The sequence below is a fragment of the Morchella importuna genome, assembly GCF_003444635.1.
Source record: "Morchella importuna strain M04M26 chromosome Unknown Morimp01GS010, whole genome shotgun sequence".
NCBI lineage: Eukaryota > Fungi > Ascomycota > Pezizomycetes > Pezizales > Morchellaceae > Morchella > Morchella importuna.
The window spans coordinates 867,917-891,576 of record NW_025763407.1 but is presented as its reverse complement, the minus strand read 5'-3'; the positions used below and the strand labels follow the sequence as shown (position 1 = coordinate 891,576).

General features: G+C 46.0%; 3 protein-coding genes across 3 annotated transcripts; 1 reads left to right on the top strand and 2 right to left on the bottom strand.

Moving 5' to 3' along the window:
• Positions 1-8,598: 8,598 nt before the first annotated feature.
• On the bottom strand, positions 8,599-9,323 carry LAJ45_04334 (uncharacterized protein; the record flags this gene model as incomplete). Its single annotated transcript, XM_046113914.1, has 3 exons — positions 8,599-8,711; positions 8,773-8,906; positions 8,962-9,323. 3 exons carry the CDS (start codon positions 9,321-9,323, stop codon positions 8,599-8,601), a joined length of 609 nt encoding a protein of 202 aa, XP_045973016.1.
• Positions 9,324-12,697: 3,374 nt separating this feature from the next.
• Positions 12,698-18,903, top strand: LAJ45_04333 (uncharacterized protein; the record flags this gene model as incomplete). Its single annotated transcript, XM_046113913.1, has 7 exons — positions 12,698-14,516; positions 14,607-15,221; positions 15,272-15,532; positions 15,860-16,705; positions 16,781-18,376; positions 18,433-18,721; positions 18,774-18,903. The coding sequence occupies 7 exons, from the start codon at positions 12,698-12,700 to the stop codon at positions 18,901-18,903; spliced, it is 5,556 nt and encodes a 1,851-aa protein (XP_045973015.1).
• Positions 18,904-21,439: 2,536 nt separating this feature from the next.
• LAJ45_04332 (uncharacterized protein) lies at positions 21,440-22,273 on the bottom strand (the record flags this gene model as incomplete). The annotated part of the gene is made up of 4 exons (XM_046113912.1): positions 21,440-21,461; positions 21,514-21,692; positions 21,989-22,177; positions 22,259-22,273. The coding sequence occupies 4 exons, from the start codon at positions 22,271-22,273 to the stop codon at positions 21,440-21,442; spliced, it is 405 nt and encodes a 134-aa protein (XP_045973014.1).
• Between the last annotated feature and the right edge of the window lie 1,387 nt (positions 22,274-23,660).

The following is a 23,660-nucleotide window of genomic DNA, read 5'->3' as shown; positions in this document are numbered from 1 at the left end:
AGTTGGAACTTGAAGCATGGGTTCGCCTGATCATGTAGAGCAGTTCTGTTTGCTTGCATTACCCAATCAGGTGCTCAATTGGATGCTTTATGATCGTATCGGTGAGAGGAGTTCGGGTTTTGCGTGTGCTTTTTACTAGGAGAGCCTTATCCGGGAGGGACTCTTAAAATCCTTTAAATGTTTATGAAAGCCTTATAGAGGCCTTAAAATACATGTATGCTTATAGCCAACTTATTAGAGCTTACGTAATGCGTAAAACATATGGTCCTTATAATACACCCTCCCGTTAGTATAAACGTTATAAGCCAAGTAGAATTTACTGAAGTGAGGGCCCATTAATCGTAATGTGTGTGCGGGCATGCGCCACGACTAAGAGGTCTCATATAATGTGTGAACCGAGTGACCCTTCGTGAAGCAGTCTCATCCTCCCCTGATGAATTCCAACCGGACGTACGATCTCAGAGTCTCTCAACGATTTTAGCTCTCACTTCGCAGCAATGCAAATAAATACTTACAAAGGGAATAAAAGTGCTGCTTGACCATCACTGTCTATAAGAGTACTTAGTATCCTATGAGCAAAGAAAGAAAAAAAATTGATTATGAGTGATAATCTGTGTCTCATCACAAGCTCGGCTGGTCTAGTGGTATGATTCTCGCTTAGGGTCACACCCTAAGTTAATATGCGAGAGGTCCCCGGTTCAAACCCGGGGTCGAGCCTGATTCGATAGCATGGGAGGTGTTCCTATGTTCCCTTTTTGCTTTTTATCAAGTAATGATTTGATGATTTAGTTTCGTATACATATGCCATGATGAGTGTTGTATTTTCGGTTCTACAAGGTTGCTTTGGTGCCTCATGGATTTAGGGCTCTGAAGCTATCCGAGATCGAGGGCTAGGATTGGCTTCGGTTTATGGCGCCCCGCATGTGTCACGTCCTTTCTTCATGTGCGTCAGGAATTTGATGAATATCGATAATATCTCGGACCGGCGTAACGTACGTAAGGTTATTGCTAACAGCACTTCTGCAAGACAGGAGCAGCTGGATAAATATCATATTTCTCGACATTTATAGTGCCATCTAACTAGAGTTTAAGAGGAACTACAGGGTCTGGTATGCCATATCTACTAGTGGGTATGTGGCGCCATCACGGCGATTGGCCAGCTAGGAACTTGGTCAACGTTGGGATCTTCTATAGGTCGCAGGTGAGGCGGACCTCGGACTTTAACAGAAAAGCGGATCAAAGGTAGAAGAATTAGTAATCTTTTGGGAGTCGCTTTGAGGCTGTTAGCTTGAGAAGAATAAGTTTATTGGGGGGTTGTGAGGATAAATGATTAAACTAGATGGTGCTCTGATTCTTCCGATCTTCCGATGAACAGGCACTGTTATACAAGAGCTTGTGCTACTTTCGACCAAGCTACTAATGTATATACATGTATGTACATGTAGTCTATGGTTGGCTTAAGAATGCATTGAGCGGGGCCGAAAAGGTTGAATTTGGTGAGCTTGTTTTGGAGACACTTGTGGTGTAGGGCGGATTAATCGGTAATAAGATGGGATATTTTAGAGGTGGATGATGGGTTTTCGCAAATGATGTCGTTGTGGTATGTATATGATGGAGTTGCTATGTAGCTGGGAGGTTGCTCCTGATTAATGTGCTTATCGAGAACTACATGTAGATCCATCGCCTGCGATTTCCCGTTGACGGCGTGAGGACTAGGGTTACGGCTACATGTAGTTGTTTAATTTGTTTCAAGGACGTACTACATAGTCGTCTCCGGGTGAAATACAGGTAACGGTAGTAATTTGTTTATAAATCCAGCCATATTTCTGGTGAAAAACAATGAAATTCGCCGGGGTGATACATCTTTCATGCAGCCATGTATGGTGATGCATGTATAGAGCTGGGCAATTGGTAATACGTGGCCCAACTCCGGAAACGATCTATCTCTCGGGGAATGCGGGCAAGGGGATCACGAGACAAAGTGTTTGAATTCTTTATTATCCCCGGAGATAGAGTACTTCTCAAAGTTTAAGATGCCACGGTTTTTGCGTAGAAAGGGACTCGGAAGTATGACCTCAAATTCGCCATGGAAAAATTGGGATCGGTCACAACTACATACCATTAAAAGTCGAGGCGCCTAGCTAGAAGTAGGAAGGGTATGATCGATGTATCTAGGCCTACACATGCACCCGTGGTATATAGGACACGAGGAACCCCGCCCAGCTTTGTGGACCGCAGTGGACTGTAATTTGTGGCATAAATCCAGTTCTCAGGATGTACTCTAGCTCTCTTCACATTGTTCCCACTCTGCACTCCTGATACTCATGACACATACTTTATATTAGTGATCATACCACAAGAGACTTGCCCCACTCCTGTTAGACCCGAGGGGACATCCAAGGACCAATATGAGAACAAAGAATAGAAGTGAACCAAGTCTCATGCTTAAGGAGGGGAGTCGTCTCCCATGAAAGAAGGGCAAATGAAACTTTAGAGGGAAATGGATGGGGATGGGATGGAGGTGGAGGTGGGATGAGGTATGTGTTCAACACGCGCTTCACTTGTATGTCCCTCAGTTATAAGACAATTTCCTTACGGTGATGGCTAGAGTAGGCTCAATCACTCCTCATTATTATGCAGCATATATCGATCATAGGTACATGTAGTATAGCCCTTATGGTCACAGATTATCACTCGCATAACAAGAATCACCCTCCTACGTTGCGTGTTGTCGCAGTCGCCATCCAAGCTTCATATGATCATACGATACGTGGTATCTTTTCCGCTCAATAACGAATGATGAAGAGTTTCGAAGTTCCAATATAATTTAAAGAAATGGTGTTAATATTGAATTTTAGAAACGTCATCACCGCCAAGCCTTGGTTTATCATCCCCTTGGAATGCTTCCCATCATGGTCGATAATCCTTCATTTTTCTCATTTTCAAGAAGGGTGTTCTCAGTCTTTTAAGCTCTAGGACATACTTTTCGACCCTTGTCAACAAAGCCTCGAAATTCAAACTGAACTATGGTGCGCACACTCTTAAAGGTGATATGGTGGCATACGGAACTGGAACAATTGTGGCTGAATAGGGCCTCATGGGCCAATAAGAGGGATTTCTAGCCATTTTGCTGCATTACTGCCACGGATCAGTCAGGTTTGCTTTTCTGTGGGTATAAATGGGTATAATACTGTTCCACTTTGTTCAGTCTTGGCGCATTTTACATACAAAAATACACAATTTCAACTTGCTAAGGCTTTTCAACCTAGACAGATATCAAAAATCTGCAAAGATAGAACTAAACTTCATCTCTTGAACTAGAGTTCTATCTTTCCGCTTTTTTTTTTACCATTTTTCGTGGCAAAGCCTTAAGCGATTGACATTTCGTCGCGATCCGCTACCTTTAAGCGTGGGCGCACCATACATGTACCTATATTACTGCTGGTCCGTGGTTTTGAAAGCTCTGACAGTACGCAATATTTTGTGGATATAGTACAGATCCGCCTTATTGGGAATACGTGACTCGCAGCTGCATACAATTGATGAATTATCAATCAATCAATCAATCAATCAATACGAGACTCGCAAATCTGGATTAGGCTGTGGACTGCGAGTGATACTTTGTGAACCACGCAATCTAGCATTTAATCTTGCCAAAATATTGGTGAAAAGGGGTAGATCACTCCACGAGCGCAAGAAAGTCTCTAGTAAAAATATTTAGACTTAGGATTACTTTCGCTGAGATGCCAGAAGTCATTGAAACTTCAAATTTAGGAAATGGGGAATCACTCGATCCTGCATGTCAAGGCGCACAAACGAGCAGTAAAACTGCTAATTTCCTCGCTCTTTTCAAAGTATCATGCTGAGTGGTAATTTTACCACATCAGGATTCCAGGCCTTACAATTTGTTATCCTAGGTCTCAGGCCATGAAGCAGTGTGACCTATATAAACACCCCCGGGAGAATTGATATACTGTCGGGGATGATCATCAGTCTAAAATGCCGCGAGGACTAAGTGGGTAATAGATATAGGGGATGAGAGGCTTGGCCGTGAAGGTTGGCCTATATCTCGGGAGAAGGAGGATATGCGGTGCACCAACACAATTTATGTGTTCAGCTGAGTTTTCCAGCTCTTCCTAGCTCAGATTGTGCTCAACGCACATATCCATGCAACATTTCTTTTAATTAAAACAAGGTTTAGCACATCTGATGCTTCATATTCAGCAGCGGAAATCTCTTCTGTAAAAGGGGGGGGGGGGGGGGTTTACGCCCAAGGGCGATTTGAGTATGGCTTCCTCCTCAGATACGGATTACCGTATTCAAACCTCACTGATCGATATTGGGTCAAAACCCGAGATGCAGGTTATTTGGGGCTAGGAGACTCGGATATAATCACATTGGTGTATCTCGTTGAGTTGTCAGATGGCACCGATCTCCTATCCTTTGGGACGGGATGGGAGGTCAATTAAATTGCATACTAATAACTATGAGATCGAGACTTATCTAGCTTAACTGATATTACGTATCTTTTCATAAACCTTGACAGGAATACGACATCGAGATTTGATCAGCCTAGAGTTACTCCCACTTAATAATCTAACGACAATAACTACTGGCGATAGACTAGGCTGGTATAATACTACAGAACCTACCTCTCAGCTACTAAATGAAAATAACTCAAATTCTCGAGGTCGGTATCAAGGGTTTTCTAATTGACAGCATGATCAAACAAATTTAAGTTCGGCAACACTGACTGGTGGCCAATAGGATGTTTTGAAGAGTTCAAATAACCGGGGCCGGTAGATATGCTATCCAATCGGAATAGCGTAGAGAACTATTATTTACGACACAATCTACGATTTGTCCCTGTTCTTGTTACATACAGACAGAACGATTTCTCGGGGCAGGAAAGAAGAACCTGAAATGCTAGCTACAAGCAGGGGCTCAATTTGGTGTATGTACTGAACAGGCACGAATCAGAGGCCGTTTCCATCAAAAGTCACTTTCAGGTTCTTCTTTCCTGCCCCGACTACTAGCTTCACGTCCGCTGCACGCGTTGCCACTTGAGGGAAAGGAAGACGGAAAGAAAAAAGTATTCCTTTTTCGTATACGGCCTTAGCTTGAATAACTAATAATCAAGTTAAGGTCAAATAATAATGTGATCGATCTGGTTGGGGGACCCATGCCCAGAGCCTCTGAAGTACATTTAGGCACGTCTGACAGGGTTATGCAAGTCGATTGAGCACGGTGATTCAAATTTAGTATCACTAGACGCATACAGTCCAGGCTATTTACAGCCAAACTGCACATTCATAGAGAAACAGTAATGTGCTGTATATCTACTACGAAGCAAAAACAACGAACGACTCGTCAAGAAAAGTGCAAATATCCTCCCAAGATCGCTTCTATGTACGTCGATGGCTCAGCTCAGAAATCGGGCACGCGAGATATTACTCTGATATACGGTGCCGTGGACCTGCAGGAAGGTTAAATAATAGCTGGGAAACAACTGGGCCGCTCCGGCGCGTTAGTATACCTATAGTACTGTACATGTACAGTATCCGGTAGAATTATTGCAAAAGTCAGAGCTAAAAGAGTAGATTTGTTAGTCTGTGCTCGCAGCAAAAAACCTTTTAAGGGCCAATAGGACTATCGGGTCACGGAGAACCCACTTTCGCAATAATTTTACCAGATACTGTACAGTAGATACCTCCCTACGTATACTAACACATGTAGAACTACATGTATGTAGACTTGTGCGGTGAAAACTAAGCCTAGTCGTTACCGATCCCTCTGGTGAAGCAGGTACTATACTCTAGAGCACTAGTAGGTTAGAAGGCATTGTACCAACATGTACTCTAGGGTACATGTAGCGTTTTTTTTTTTTTACTCGCCTTACGAGGCTAGCTATCCGCATTGAAGGGTCAACTAAGGTGGACACCCTGGTTCTCAGCTCTAACTAAACGTCGGGCACATGCACGTTATACGTACTGTCGTTCACGGGTATTTGCGGGTACTGGGTGTTGGCGGATAAGCCTAAAAAGCGACAGCCAAGCCGCCAACACCCAGTATCCGCCAATACCCCGTGAACGACAGTAGGTACACCTAGCCTTTGTGGTGAATTTCTCCCTGTAACCAGTAGTATGCTCTACATACGTGGTAAAGTTATCGACATCCCAGGTCAAAGAAAGAGACACAGTTTCCCTACGTAGGTACCGAGAGTACTCTAGTAATAGTACATCGAGAGAAACGGGTCCCAAAAGTGGTGAAAGGGCCCCATTTTGGTAATCCTTGTATTTTGACATTATCGAGGTTGAAGAGGTGCTGTGGTGGTTGATTTTGACCAAGACCCCCTTCCACCGACAAGTCCTTTCTCATCACCAACAAGTCCCCTCATCATCACCAACAAGTCCCCTCCTTTTCACCAAGGAATCTTTCACGAATAGACCGACAAGTCTTACCGCCATCCCCGAAAAGTTCCTCGGCAAATGTCTTCACTCTTCCTAGTCGTTGCCTACAAATTCTTGACATCCAAAATATATACTTCTTCAATTTTCAGAAATTATTCATACTAATTGGTGGTCTAAGACCAAGTTGAAAAGTGTCATTTTTGGTGTAAAATGGGTGTCTTCCCATAATTTACGACCTCGCGCTGTACTTCCGTCCTACTCTTTAAAACCCGGCAAGTAAAGTCACCTTCTGTGACCCCTCCTATACCTTTTTCAGGTGTCTCCATAGTCTGTAGGTAGCTAGATTTTCTGAATACCTATCACCACGCCGTTGCGGGCATCATATGTCTCTAATTTTGCTCTGACGAACGAAGGAATACGTTTGTATCGATGTATCATCAGACCCATGGTAATAATCCATTCGCAAAAACAGAGGCAAAAAGATGTTCGGAGAGTGAGGGCTAGGTTTTACTATAAAGCTGCCTTCTTGGAGAGAACAGCGACGGCCGGCGATACACAAGAAGAGATGTGCATCCCTTCGTCTGTATCCAGCACTTCTGTGGACTTGTGGCTTCTGTGGCACTTGTGGTTCAATTTGACGATATCTACTGTTAAAGCGCCACTTCGCCACTCTCCAGGCTGTGAAATACGCTAGAAGGATATCAAATACTTGTGTACTAGTACAGTATCCGGTAGAATTATTGCAAAAGTCAGAGCTAAAGGAGTGGATTTGTTGGTCTGTGCTCGCAGCAAAAAACCTTTTAAGGGCCAATAGGACTATCGGGTCACGGAGAACCCACTTTCGCAATAATTTTACCAGATACTGTAGTGGCCCACCTCGCGACCGCGAGGCCTTGCTCCTGCTCAGGAATCTCTGCCACCTCTGTAGTATTTCCCATATCCAGTGCACCCATAGTAATTGGCCACCTCCAGTAGTTAATGTTGCCTTTAGCCATTCCGTGGCCAGCTCCCGCCGTTGGCCATAGCCAGCTCTCGTAGTGCTCATTACCAGTTCCGCAGTTAACCATATGGCCAGCACCAGCTCCCAGCTAATAGTGATTGATGCTCTTAGTCAATTCAAGCCATCGTTATATTCTATTTTCCACCCAGTACTTCCTCCCTCTCAATTTACAGCTCCACCTCCCGTAGTATAATTAATCCCCTCATACCGGGCATGCCAGTGTCATGTTCCTGTTTTTGGTGTGTACTCGTATACCAGGGTAAGAACCAAAAAATGCAAGTGACGGAAACAGTAATGATTTGTATGAGAGATCACCGCCACTCCATACAAATAATCCTTGCCCTGAGCAACTGCGTTTTCTGGTTCTTATGCTGGTAAACAAGTATATGCCCCCAGAGCCGAAATGGGCGCGGCCACTTTTATAAACACTACTCTACAGGGCCTCAGCCTCACGCCCCACTATCTTCCTCAAAGTTCTATCGCCGTTTGCTTTCCTCGTTTGCTCTCCGAGTCACTCAAAGTGGCCAACAACCAATAGGAGTCAAACTCGGCGCCTAGCCCTCGGCGCTGTTGGCCGGTTTATTGTGATCAGTCTCTTTTCGACGACAATACGAATTTATATTGATGATGATGTAGACTAGGAGAGAGAGCGAGAACAAGAGCAAGCAAAACTAGCTAGAGGTTGCCACCTAAACAAAATAGCGCCAGCGCTAGAACTACGTTTCCTCCTTAGGGCGCTTATCCAGGCTAACCCGCGCGTATCTGTATTACTAATGCCTGACGAATAATCTGCCCGACAGCGCCGAGAGCCTATGCACCGAGACCCCATTTTCTGGTTCTTTAAAATAACGCCACAGCAAATCAATTAACAATTCACGACATTAGAAACTTTAGGCCAACGATCAATTTTGAAAAATGCTATTCGCCACCCAGCCAAATAATCCCTGCAACCATCAATTTTGACCAAAATTGATGCTTGCCTAAAGTTTCTATTAACCATAAAACCTACAGATCAAGCCCCGACTGTGGTAGAAAAAAGAAAACCATTCCGATGCAACCATCGATCTAAAAAGCCCAGCAAAACACCAAGCATGCTCTTATACAATTAAAAAGAATAAAAAACGGAACCAACCACGTTCACCAACCGCCCTCTCTGTGACTGTAACAGAGCAGAGGAATAGCGTCTCTTCAATAGGAAACACCGATGTAGTCTGCAATCTGCCGTCTACGATCCTCAACCAGGGTATTCGCGGGCAAGGCTGGAAGTCCGAGTGCTTGAGAAGCAGCTTGAAGTTGATTTGCTGAGAATCATGAAATATTAGCAAGGACCACATTCACTAATTGCTAATAGGGAACACTTGCCACTAAACGTTGAAAGGTGACGGCGGGTTGCCGGCAATATATGGTCATTCGGCCCGGGTATTGCAGCTGGGTATCGGAGCGGTGCGAGCTCACTAGCAGAGGCATTATACAGCCTCATTGGCAGAAGTTGCTGCCTAGTTGAACTGTGAGTCATGCTGTCTGGCCAAACGAGGACAGGCAAAGACTTACTCGTTTTGAACCAGCCCAACCTGGCCTTGTAGTTGTAGAGTATCACCTCTAAGTTCTGCAATCTGGCCTCCGAGTTGTGCTTGTACTTCTGCAATCTGGTCTCGAAGTTGTGCTTGTACTTCTGCAATCTGGTCTCGAAGTTGTGCATTCTGGCCTCCGAGTTGTGCAATCTGGTCTCGAAGTTGTGCTAGTCCTTGCTCAAAAAGATCGGCCATCTGCTGGCGGTTGGCGTTGCTCTCTTCTTGGATTGCGTTGATCTGCTGTTGCAAAGCATCTCGAATTGGCATATTCGAAATCAAGGGAATTTCATCTCGAAGGATTTGTAGACCAACGGCAAGGCGTTGGAAATCTGTTTGAGCCATCGTATCCGTTTGAAGTGTAGTATTGTAAACGAGCTGAGTATCGAAGAAGTCCTTTCTTCCAAAATAGATTTTGCTCCGTATGTGTAGATCGAGTGGTGAGGTTGAAGAAAAAACAAAGGAGAGAGAGCGAAAGCTCTCTCTTTATAGTTACAACTCCAGATGCCAAGCCGCCTCTAGTACAACAGTACACATAGCATACAATGATACTTTTAACAATAAAATTGTTAACACCAAACAACATGACAACAAGCAACAATAGAGAGTATGTATTTACCAAGTGTCAAAACCGATAATTTATACTTCGCCACATTAAAAGGCGGTTGACCTAAACCGTCAATTTTGACCAATTTTCTAAAATGGGGATGTATGATACGCCCAGAGATGTTTACTATATTTACTATATTCAAATGAGAGCCGTTTTTTATACGGACTGCTTTGTTATAAAATTCAGACGAAAATTGACCTTCCGTAAAACACTCAGATATTTAACGATGGTATTGATGGCGGAATAAATTCATGTTCTATGGGGTTGCATTAGAGACTTTTAGCCAGCACCTTAAAGCAACGAACAAAAAAATATTTATTCCCAAGACTTCCAAGACATGCAAGTTGGATGCAAGTTGGATGTGATATAATATTGCGAGTTATCAAAATTATCCGAACATTGTTGCAATCAAATTTTTAACTTCAACGTCGCCTTTTTCCACAACCATAAGGAGGGAGTACAAGTGATTTGCCTCTATTACTTTAAGGTTCAATATAAGCTCAATTAAAGTGGTTTCAAAATTTGGTTATTCTAGCCAATTTGTGTGTGGTTGCGACGCAGATTACTCAAGATATGTATGCAGATGGAAATACGTTCACACCTCTGCACGTGCCGTTTAGCTGCATGGAGTGGGTTCTTAAGCTCGGTTTAACTATACGCGCTAGGTTAACGTACGGTCTAAAGTACACGGTGCGGGTGCCTAGGAATATTAGCCTGGCGAGAGGTCTCGCAACGCCCCAGGTTTGCATTATGGGGTGCATACATGTACAGTATCCGGTAGAATTATTGCAAAAGTCAGAGCTAAAGGAGTGGATTTGTTGGTCTGTGCTCGCAGCAAAAAACCTTTTAAGGGCCAATAGGACTATCGGGTCACGGAAACCCACTTTCGCAATAATTCTACCAGACTCTGTACAGTATCTGGTAAAATTATTGCGAAAGTGGGTTCTCCGTGACCCGATAGTCCCATTGGCTCTTGAAACGACCTTTGCTGTGAGCACGGACCAAGAAATCCACTCCTTTAGCGCTGACTTTCGCATTAATTCTACCAGACTCTGTAGAGTACTTACAGCACCTGTTGGACAGGCAATATCAAACGGTCTCTAAGTATATGGCTCGAGAAGCTATGGGGGGTAGGTGTGTAAACTTCGGCGTTTTTTTAAAGAATCGGCCAATCAAACTTATAGAAATTGGCCATAATGGTACTAGCGCCTAGGCTAACCCTGACATTTCCTCAGATTCCCATACAAACGAAATTCCTCTGAAGTTGACACACCCGCCCTCTAGGCCTTCTCGCGCTATAGTATGTAGAGAAGTGGTGATGGTGGTGGTTCTGTTCGGTGTTCCTAGCAACTACCCGGGATCGGGATATCAGCTGCCTCGGGGTGCACAAGTGGCAAGCAAGCCTTTCTCGGGGCTATTGATCCGATGGAAATCTCCGCCGTCTTACTTCTTTCACTCTCTCCTCCCTCTTCTCCTTCTGGATCCGATATGATACATCCCGCTACCGCCATAACTCGAAAAATTGGCTAGCTTCCAGAGATCAAAATTACTTGTGTGGGAAACTTCTGATGCAGATCGATGCCATTCAACCAATCACTCGAGCGATAATCCCTGGCCGGAGATAGCCAATTTTTCGAGTTTTGGCGGTACTTTGGACTGACGGACATCGGGACAAGGGTCATCGCCATACGTGCAGGCTATTATCATGTCTCGGGCCCACAGTAGACAGTTCGATATAAAAATAGCAACTGACCCCTCCAATCTCAACAGTTTGAAGGCAGAAAAGTATTTCTAGAATCTAGAGAAGGGAAGCATCATGGTACATGCCTAGATATGTACGCCGTAGTATAAATAGCGTTAGTATCTGGACTGTGCTCTGCTCGGCATCATAGCCACGGGATGAGATGAGAACTCAACCTTTCCTTGAGCACAATATGGGATGATATCCGATGGAACGAACAGAAAATATGATACCTACATATGTATGTAGAGCAGTTGGCATAGAGTACGTGCATGGGATCAAAAGAAAAAAGCTTGATTGGCACGTCAGTGGTAGAGATATATATAGGGATTGTTTCTTTTTCGGTGTTGAAAGAAGCTTCAGCAGTTTTTAGAGATGTCACACTGAAAGTGCTACCTAGTACATGGGCATTCTCTGGTTACACAAGAAGAAATTGCAGTGGGGAAACGAAACGGCGATTTTTCGGCTCAAAGACCGATGATATAGAGGAGACTCTAGAATATTGCTAGTCTCGAGAGTAAGTATCTAAATTACTCTACTTTCAGTTATCCATTCAATTCAACCCAGCTAAAGCGGCTGTTCCTGGTGCCTTGCGCTTGCCGCCACTGACTATCGAAATCTCAGGTTCAGCCCTAATAAGAGGGTAGATTCGCAGGGAGCAAGCACCAGGGTCTGATTGGGTTGCAATTGAGGGTGTGAAGCACTGGCATAAAATACGAAATGAGTGTCAGTCAGACGAGTGTGGAGCAGGGGCTGATGTGCTGTGCCGCGAACACCCCTCGAAAGAACGACGACCACCGACCGACAGAACACAACTGCTTTTCTTGCTCTTTAACCTTGACCTCCATACATCCTGCCCTGTCCTAACTATCCTAACATCATTTCGCGAAGAAAGGGGAAGAAGAAGGCGAGAAAGAAAAAAAGAGGGAGAGGGAGATAATAATAATTAAAAAAAAACTACACCAGGATTACATATCTACATATCGAGAACTCGATTACGCACGAGCCCCCGAAATACGAAATACAGAGCCGCTCGCTTTACAACCCACGGGATATACTATTTTCTTTTTTTCTTTGTTTCTGCTAAGTGAGGGGGTAACTCTCAGTTCATCGGCTAGTCATTCAGGCCTCGGTGAATCCGGACAAGAATTAGTTCAGACTGACTGACTTGAAGAGCCTGAAGTCTCCGGAGGCTACGAAACGACCGCGCACACACAGCTCTTAGTGGCGGGCGATCGAGGCGACTATCACACTGGCTGATGGTAGCTTTGAGAACTGCCAAGACATATAGAATATTATCCGAGGAGGGAGTAACAGCAGGGGGTGTTAGGGCGTTAGAAGAAGAGCTGAAGAAGGGAAGGAAGCGTAATGGTCTCGCGTCAACGCTCTGCGAGCGTGCTTTCCCAGAACAACCCTTCGATCGCAAGCACGCCCTCACCCGGGGGAATGAACATGAGCAGTGCAACTCCTGGTAGTGGCATGAACACCCCAGGGACAGTACACTATCTGCACGACCCCGAGCAACTGAGCGAGATCCCAAATTTTACGGGTAACTTCTTACCTATCCCGACGTCAGGTTCAGGTGCGGGATACAATACGATGATGACCCGCCCGAGAGCTCATACAAGTGCTGCCTCATCGCCTGCGGATATTGGTGGTGGAATGTTTGCCGGAATGCAGCCCAGACAGCCTTCTCGAAATTCAATGTTACCGGGCCAGCCCGGTATGGGATTGCGACATGTTTCGACATCAGTGTTGGATAATCGTAATGGGCCAGGTGGAATGGTAGGAGCAGGGCCAGGACCTGGAAGCATAGGGGGAGTTGGAAATAATAATGGCGGGTTTCCAATTGGGAATTCCCCAATGCAAAACGGAATTCCACCTCCTCCTCCACCCCCTCCTCCGCCCCCGCCCCCCCCACCACCTCAAAAGGATCCTGGGTACCACCCTCATTATGCTACCGTGGGGAGAGGAAGGGACAGCATGATGAACTTTTATGCGCAACAACAGCATTTGCAGCAACAACAGCAGCAAAATCTGCTGCACCAACAACAGCAGCAGCAACAGCAGCAGCAACAGAGACTTCAACCCCAATACGGGGCTTACAATCCTCATCAACACCCACCACTGTCCTCTTCGGTCCCCAAAGCTCAGTTAACCCCTATGTCTGTGCCTCTCCATAACGGGGTCAGTGCTGGTACCACATCCGCCGTCAACGGCAACGGTATCACTGTGCAACAGCAGTACACCCCACATTCACATCTCCATCACCCTCCCCATCATCCCCAACGCCCTCCCCCTGAAGTGCCTCCTATGTACCGCCAGCCATCAGCCCAGTCCTCAGAGAGCCTCACTTCTTTTGTGCGTCTTGAATCGTCCGAGGCGGATTATATGTCTGCACCTCACCACCCCAACGGCTCATCTGTATCTCTTGTGCAACAACAGTCGGGCAATCGTAGTGTTAGTGCTAGTCAGATTCCCGTGGGGGGTATTACCCGGTCATCTCATGTATCCCATTCTCAACAGTCTCCTCTTGTAGCATCAAACTCGTCTGGTCCCCTCTCGTCAGAATCAGAAGCTGCAATCTGGACACTGGATAGGGTCATCAACTATCTCGACCGTCACGAATTTTCAAAGGAATGGCAACAGGCTTTCCGTAATCTAAATATCCACGGCCAAGAGTTTCTGGATATGGGCCATCATAGTTCCACAAGCCTTCTCGAACGCGTGCAACCAGAAGTGCTGAGAATTTGTGGCCAACACGCCGAACCGGCAAAAGAAAGGCAGGCGGCAAAGAACATCAAAAAGATGGTCCGCGAGATGTTGAAATTGACCAAAGTTGTCCCAAACACCCCGCCGTCCTCCTCAGGACAGATCAGTCCACAGAATCGGAACGACTCCTTCTCCTCAGCCGAGAGGGGCGAATCGCCAAGTAAGCAACCACATCTGAAATCTCCAGTCCAGACGCGATTCAATCCCAATAACAGATCGACAACCTTACCCGTTATGCATCCGGATGGGAGCTACTCGTCCTCGACAGAGCAACCGCCGTACACTAGAGGCAGTAGCGACAGCAGGATAGAGCAGCTACACCGTCCAAATGGGTCAGACTCTGGCCCGAAGAGTAGAGCTCTCAATAATGTTGTCGACCAGGTGGGTCGACATAGTCCGTCTAATTCGGAGACAAGTATTCGTGAACCCCAGGAAAGTTGGGGATATAGCAATTTCACTGGAAAACAGCCAATCTCAAATTCACCTCGTAACTCACCTAGTTTAGGTTACCAGACTATTCCTACCCATAGACACGAGAAGAGCAACTCGACGGAGTCGATTGCATCAAGTATAAATAATAGTATGATGAATAGAGCAGGCGATGGAAAGGGAACAACCAAAGCACTTCAAGTTTTAGGAGTACACCCCAAGCCGGTCGAGAGGCAAGATACGCATGAGAAGTCCAGGGGTACAAAGATTGTGGATAAGATCCGAAGACTGGGGGCGAGGAAGGAATCGAAGGATGATGAGAGTATGGACGATGTTGATTCGCCAACTTCACCTGGTTGGAGATCGGCAGGTGTTCCTTTTTCAATCGCGGAACATAATGCCAGTGATTCTTCGCTCGATCGTCATTCAATTTCATCGGTTGATGTCAATCTAAGAGGGAGGCAAAAGGTTTCTAGGGCAGCAACTGCAGCGAATGGCGTTACTGGGGCTGCAAATCAAAGAAAGTTTGTATTTGCAACGAAAGATGGAAGAATCTGGGTTTTGGTTGAAGTTACGAAGCTGGATACAGTGGAATCTCTACGGAAAATGGTTTGCGCGGAGTTGGGGATTGGCGAGTGGGATATTGCATCAATTCATCAGACGGAAGTTGGTCAAGGAGCGAATTTAAATGGTACGCTTTATTCGCCTCTTTCCAGGATATAGCTAACTTATGACCTATAGAAGAACCAGCTCTTACGGACGACCAGTTGATACAATCTTACAGGACAAAGGCAGATAGTATTGCGAGTTTGAGATTTTTCGTTTGCCCTGCAGTGCAGTCTTACGATGCCACAGCTGCAGCGAACGCCTCTAGTCAACTGAATTCTCCAGCTCAGTTGGGTTTCTTCAACAGCGAGCAACAGCGAGGCTTGAAGCCGCACCCATTGCAAGTTGAGCGCTCAAAGAGCCTGTTAAATTCAGAAGCCTCAACATTGAAACAAGGTGACTTTAATTCTCCACTTAGATCTCTTGAAGAATTTCATGAAGGCATAAAGACTTCCCCGCCAGTGGACGGGCTTGATGAACTGCGGGAGAGATTGGCACTTCTGAAAAAATACCAAGAGCAGGGGATTTCTGGGAGCCCGCAAATCAATGTCATTAATACCCCTAGTTCACCGCATGCTCCACGGGCACCCCATCCATCTATTCACCCTTCACCTTGCGATCCCCTTCCTGGTCCTGCATCCGCATATCCAGGAGGCGATTGGCAAGGCGGTTTCGCTTTGAAGACAGCGGATCAGAGAAATGGAAGTACTAATTCTCCCATAGATGGTGGTCCCTTAGCGGCACGTCAGGACGAACTCTTCTTTCCCCAGGGCTCAGCACAGGGTGGATCTTTCAATTCTTTCCTTAACGGCCCTCATAAGGGTTCTGCGGGTACTTCACAATTGGAGGCCGCAGCCCAAAGTCGCAGGGGTGAGCTGGGTAAACAACATCAACATCGTGAGCCGGTACAGCATAAAGGATTTGAACGGGAAAAGAATCCTGGTTTTGTTAAGGTTCAGACTGCACCTTATGCAGGCAGGGGAGTGGTTGATTTTGATAACCCAAGATCATCGCCGTACGAAGATAAGCAGTTTGAGCCATTGATCCCACAGAGGAGACCGCCGCCGCCACCGGCAGGTGCTTCCGCTCGTAATTCAGTGGTTTCTCTAACTAGACGCGACTCAACGAAGAGTAACGCTAGTTGGAATCAGGATGAGCGCACTCACATCGAGTACCCGCCCGTGCCAAGGAGGGTGAGCGTGCGACGACGGAAGGGGCAGGAAATGTCAGAAGTCGGAACAAAGAGGAAGGCTGTCCCGCAGATGCGACACCCTGACCTTGGAGTGCAGAGTGGGTTCCCAGCAATTACTGGTAGTCCTGGAGGTGCTCTGGCTTCGCTACTTTCAGGGGGTTTGATGGGGGCTGGCATTACCAAAACACCGATTCCCGGCGTTCCTAGGGAACTGACAAGGGATCCTGCGCCATCTGCATCTACAGTTTCACTACCCACATATTCTAATCAACCAAACCAACAATATCATCAAGCAGGAGTTAACGAGCCTTCAGGACCACAGCGTGCAATTGCCACAGTCAATTTTGGAGAGTCAAGCTCAAGCAGCCCTCGCTCAGGTGGGACCCCAAATAGCCCTGGCTTTACATGGGGTAAAGGAAACCAATTGTTCAATCAACCTGACCACGAACCAGAAGTAGGAGCTGGCCCTGGGAAGCTCACATTACACATTCCGGATGTTGCACGGCAAGCATCGCCTGAGATCAGCTTCGGCATTGGCGGGGACGCTCCCCCAGGTATTCGAAAATCAGCATTTGGGACTGATGGGGAAATTCCTTTCAGAGAAAACGAGGTTCACTTTGATGGTGATGGGTTTGAGGCTACGGGTGAACTAGATGACGATAAGGATGACAGTGACGACGGGTTGTTTGCGAAACCTTTGAGGCAGACAAAGCAACCTAAAGTGGAAGTTCCGGAGGCTGAACCGATTCCCGAGAGGCAATTGGATTCTCCAAAACCTACTTTGACACTCTCGACCAAGAATGTGACATTCAAGCCAACACCGAATACCTCGGCGACAGCAAGCGGTAGTGCAACAACCGCGCAATCACCCCCTACACCCGAGTTTGAAGAAGGCGATGATAAGCAGGGGCTCAATTCGCCAGCTGGATTCCAAAACCCATGGTCGGCGCCTCAGTCGGCTGTTGCGCAATCACCAGCAGACCTTATGCGTATCGGTCGTCAAGATTCTTTCAACTCAAAAGACAATTGGGCGTCGCGTCCCCCTCCAGAAGCGCTTATTAACCATCTTGACGAATTTTTCCCAAATCTTGATCTTGATCAGCCAATTATCGACGAGGCTGCCACTACTTCACCCCCTGCGTCCCCGGTTGTAGTTACAGAGAACGAACCGAAGACGTACCAATTAACAGATACACCTGCATCCTCATCTGCATTGATTGAAGGCACATCGTCTGATTCTGTACCCGTTGCGTCAGATGCTCCGGGAATCAAGCGGGCAGTACCATCAGTGGCACAACGGAGTCTTGGTCGCTCACAACTTGGCAGAATGAAGTCAATTCGTGAAGTTGCTAAGGGGGCACACGAGCAGCGGAAGCGATACACGAACCCAAATATTCAAGGAATTAAAAACGGTGACATTCTGCGTCGCAAGAGCACAAAATTGTTTGGTGCAAAACTTATTGAGGTTAAGCCCGGTGAAGGGAAGCGGGGAGCTATGCAGCAACAATTACAGGTCCAACAACCTCAACAACAGATGCAGCAGCCGCTTGGTGGAATTAAGCGTCAAGCTACCTTTAGGTGGTTCAAGGGACAGCTAATCGGAAAGGGAACTTACGGGAGAGTGTACCTCGGAATGAACGCAACTACGGGAGAGTTCTTAGCAGTGAAACAAGTTGAGGTGTCGAGACATGTATCACCAGGTGAATCCGAACGCCAGAAGGAAATGATCGCTGCGCTCAACCAGGAAATCGACACCATGCAGCACCTCGACCATGTCAATATCGTCCAGTATCTTGGGTGCGAGAGAAGGGAGCTGAACATGAGCATTTTCCTGGAGTATATCTCTGGTGGCAGTGTAGGAAGTTGCTTGAGGAAACATGGACGCTTCGAAGAACCGGTGGTTCGAAGCTTGACAAGGCAGACACTGAGCGGCTTGGAGTACTTACATCGTGAGGGGATCTTGCACAGAGATTTGAAGGCTGATAATATTTTGCTTGACGTTGACGGCACTTGCAAGATTTCAGATTTTGGTATTTCGAAGAAGAGTGGTGAGTTGTAGATCATTTGTTAGCTCTTAGTATTCCCGCTAATACCTGTGTGTTAGATAACATTTATGGTGATGATCCCGGTAACTCTATGCAAGGATCAGTCTTTTGGATGGCACCTGAGGTCATCAGACCCGAGAAACAAGGCTACAGTGCCAAGATTGATATCTGGTCGCTCGGGTGTGTGGTACTCGAGATGTTTGCTGGCCGCAGACCATGGAGTAAGGAGGAAGTTATTGGTGCCATCTACAAGCTTGGTAGCGAAAGACAGCCGCCGCCGATTCCCGAGGATGTCTCTGAAGTTGTTTCTCCAAGTGCTATCGGATTTTTGGCAGATTGCCATACTATGTAAGTCTTTTTACTCACTGAATTGTCGAGGAGAATCCTAACAATGAATTAGTGAACCATCCGAGAGACCGACTGCTGCAACGTTGTTGAATGAGCATGAGTTCTGCTCGTTGGACCCGAACTTTAACTTCGAGGAAACAAGCCTTTACTTGAAGATCAAAGGAACATTTACTACAGAGTGAAATTCATCGGGTTTATGTCTTCAATCTCCTTTCCAAATTACCGGCTTCGGCAGATTCTTACTTCTACTGTTTTCATAATTTATTCGTTCGTTTATTTTATTTTCACTTTACATTACTATTGACTATTGATCTAAGTCTAGATCCCTTTCCTTCCCCCGTTTTTTTTTTTTTTTTTTAATATGCTGGAAATTATCGTTGATCGCTGGCAAGAAGACACACAAAGTTCTATGCCAGTCAAACCAGGACAACTTTTAGTCTTATACACTTTTTTATTTTATTTCTTTCCTACCTTTTTCGAATATCGTCATTTCAATTTTTCACGCTCGTTCATTCGTTTCATTTGTCCTTTGTCTCTCACATGGCGTTGAAGGGTTTGAGTAACAGTTTACTTACGATAGCGGAAGGGAGGTGTGGAAGAGCGTGAATGAATATCATGTTTGTCTGCTTTGTGTTCTTGTTTTTTTACTTGGCCTTTTCTCGCGATATTTATTGAACGGGATATTCGGGGGGCGATATGACTCACCATTTGTAAAATAGATCGGTTTCCATATTGTAATTATAGAGTATACCTATCCAGTGGGAAACACTCAATTTCCTAATTGGGGGCTCCTTATGTAAATTTATATCACCGTTGTTATATGGCCCCATCTAAATACATATATGATCTTAAATACTTTGAAGACGGAGAGGGTGGAGCGGGATGAGGGTTTACTTACAGAGCTTTATCTGTCTGTCTGTACATCTCGTACTGGTTTATCTTCTGTGAGACCGCAAGTTGCACGTACCTTTGTTCGATCATTAATTCTTCTATTCTCCCCAGGTAATAAGAGAGCTTTTCATTCGTCGCCCAGTTATACCCCTTGGTTTGCGAACTTGGTGAGTCTGTTGCTATGCAAGGTTAGGGTTCGACGCTCTCGACCAATCGGAAGTGGGGACACACTACCCAAATACCTGCTTGGCTGCCAACTGTCAAAAATATTTATATCAGCCCAATCAGAGCCCTTTCCAAACTCTCACCCCCAAAAACCACCCAAAACGGGGTTCTCAGTACTTACCCTTAACCCCCGGTACATAATTATTATTCCGGAACGCCAAGACCACAGGCAGTTAATACACCCCCAACAAAAATACCGCAGTACATGTATTCGGAGTTTTGCATTTGTAAAATATCAACTCCTATTACTGTTGCATGCCATAATCGACAAACCAGCGCCAAGCACCTCATGCGTCTTTTCTCATCATTACCAGCAGCTATGTTTACCTCCCACCCTACCAAAGAGTTGACGCAATTGTTCCCAGACATAAGTAGAGTAGCTGGCCTACATGAGGATAGAATCGTGTGTCTGGGTTATGGCACAGTCCTCATACACAACCGCGATTGAGATAATGCGCATCCACAGCACGGAACATGACACGTTGCTAGCTGTTTCTTGTATTCACTAGAGTCAAGACTGGACCGAACATAAATTACAGAGAAAGAATTTAATCTAAGCGTGCGTTCCTGATACATTTCCTCTAGTCTCTGTTGCCACCTCTCCTATCGCTTATATAGCTGAAATGTCAGTTGGTCGTTATATGAGCCGCGATCAGGAACAGAGGTTGTAGATACGTCGTATTCTAACAACCTGGAATAGGTCGCCGGCGACCACTCGAGAACTTTTCTTGGCAACGAGTGATTTCCTATGATTATACAAAGCAAACGCCAGGCCCCAACTTGATCTAATCCAACACAGCGACTCAGTTCATTGGGCAATTTTTTTTCATTTACCTCTCTTTTTTCTTTCATCCCTTACATGGCAGCTCTACGAGCATCATGAACTCAAGGCTAGGCGAGATCAAGGGATTATGGCTTCGGAGTAAAGCTACAAAGTCGCTCAACCTCATGAGCTGGGCTGGGTGCGTGGATGCGTAGATGGGCGTTGTGATTTGTACTTGACCACTGCGCTGCGTTCATTTTCTCTACAGGGGAGCAGGCATCTGGTACAAATCCACTACCATCATAACGGCCCACCGGACTAACCCCACGCCCCAACGGTCAGGTCACGTTTATGTGGCGGTAAAAATATTTCTTTGAGAGAGACATGCTCGGCTTCGAGATCAACCACGCTACATCGAGGCCGGGCCAAGCTAGGAGTGAATAGGGATGAGGCTCTTTGAGAACACCCCTAAGAGGCCCATCATGGGCCCCGCTGCTCGAGGCCCAACCATCTAAACCGGCAAATATGGTAGGTTCACTAGCCAGGTCTGTATTCGAGTGATTACTCATGATCCGTTAAAGCCGAAGGGAAGGGACCATGATCCGCAGGCTCTATGGCCTGCAGACGGGGTTGGCATGAGCCTTACATCATGCGTCATACTCTCTATGGATCAAGCCCCTGGGGCCAGCAGTTGTCCCGTGCGTTTAGCGAAGCTTAGCCTTGTGTATAAAGCGCAGGAAACGGCAGATAAACTCGTAACTCTCAATATGGGTGCCTGGATCGGTCGGGTATGAGTGTGAACTCTCCTAGTGTTCTTTATGTTTTGAGCCCTTCTTCTGTTAGTACGAAGTAGGAGTTTTCCTGCGTGTAGTTCAGAGCTCTGTTCTCTCGCCTGCCGGGAACGGATCCTCACAAATCCATAGTTCTCAATCTCCAATAGTCAATAGCTCGGAGCGGCTGGCTATCTTTCAAGCTCGACAAACAAAAATCCAGAGTGATATTGACGACCATTCTCTCAGAGGAGGAGAATTCAAGAGCGACGACAATAGCGAGAGTGGAAGAGTGTAAAGCTCCGAAGAGAGCTGATGATAGCTGTTAAAAAAGATCAGTCCACAAACACGGATCATCTCACTGATCCATGCACCCATCGCCATCATCTCCGTAGGGCTCAGCGCGCAGGATGAGCTCTTTTAGATCCGGCCAACTGAAGCGAGGAATGTCGATAAAAGGAAACGTCTTCCGGCTAAAGCATGTTGATGCCTTTGTTTCCAGGAACACGGATGGATCTGAAACTGCCCATCAGATCTGGTCACACATCACCTTCTTCCCGTTATATGTCTGCTCACGTCTCGTGAGAGTTTTTCCGTGTCGGATTATCTCGAACGTACGACAGGCCAATTTCTCCCATCGCCCTGGATGCACCTTGTGTTGTGGCTTTCGTTAAGCCTTGAGCTCATGTTGTGGCAATGGTGTGAGGATCTGATATCTTGAGGCTTTTCTTTGCAGTCGGGGATGGGATCCCTGCTGAGTAGATATCGGAATAGATTGGATGAAGAGTGTTTGGTACACCGCGATATCTGGTGACTCTGTGAATAAGTTTCATGTAGAAGATAGCAGGAGAGATTCCCGGCGTTGCCGAAAGTCTCTAGACCTCTCACATGTGGAGTAGTCATCATTCGGGCCGTTCTCGGGCAAATGCTTGCGGCCGGCACGAGTTGCAGGGATTGCCTCGGGAGGTTTTATTTCCGATAGCAGATCTAGAGTACGTGCCTGCTCTAAATTTCAAAGTCGACCTGGAAATTTCAGAAGTACCTAGTGCATGGCTCAATAGAGGGGCTATGTGTAGCCTCTTGAAAACTGTGCTTCTGGGTGAAGCTGTGGATATGGCACCACTTTTCTTCGGATGGTCCCGGTCCTTATGGTGGATTGCAAAGGGTTCCTTTGCTCAATTTGATTGGCTACCAGTTATTCTTGCTTGCATGATTCCAATTTTAGAACATCACGGAACCAGACTCGTGGGTTGTGCTCGTGTTATAGTTGACTACTAGTTTTTATTCAAGCACTTTGAGACGAAAGATCAGCTGTTTTTCTTTATGGGACGATGATTATCATGCCGTGAGCATCTGCCTCTAGCTCTTGGAGAAATCTTTTTCTCTCTTTTTTTTCTTTACAGGCGACGACGCCGTAGATTGAGTAGAGGCTTGGTTAGTCCCTATTGATTTTCCGTTGCCAAATGTTAAACCGCGCAATTGCAGCGGACAGACGGATGATCGTTAAGGTAGGAATGTACACGGCACTTGTACTACGCAATGTTTAATGTACTCTATTTAGTGAAAGTTCGAGATCTCGATCACCCACCAAAGAGACGCTTCTGAGTAGCAACTTACAGCGTTCATGCACAAAACGTACGTTGATGTTGATACCTTTTGGAGCTGCGTCCTGCTCCTACACAGACTCTGAAGGGGCGTCCACTCAACCGCAAGTGGATGAATACCTCACAGCTTCAAAAGCTTGATCTGACCCTGGAACACCCTAGAGCTTTCCTTTTATGTGCTAGAGAAGTGAACTATGCCGAATTCAGGGTAAAAGAAAAGTAGAGAAATCAGCTGTTTTTCAACGATCAGTTACTAAGGCCCCAAGTGAAGATTCCAGTTCTATGTGCGGAAAACGCCCATCTTGGCTCAACCCAGCCTCTCGGGCATCCACGGAGAACAACATTATCGGGTATCCGGGTAGGCAAACATGGCCATCTCTAACAATTGTTTTCCATGTTTAGTAAACCGTTTGACATGCGGCGTTATGTAGTGCAACCGTTACCTGTCGACGTCATTGCGTCATTACGCTCTGCCGGCGGTGGTGGGATGTTATCGATACCTCCACGCGCAGAGTGGACGAAATGGGTTATGAAACCCGTGTGATTGAAATCTATTTGAACTTTCGGTTTTCCTCCAATGTTTGCTTTCTCAGAATCAGTATCTCATCCATTCAATTGAGACTTCAATTTTGTTCCTTCTCATCAAACTCTTTACCCAATATCATCAAACAAATCATCAGATAAAT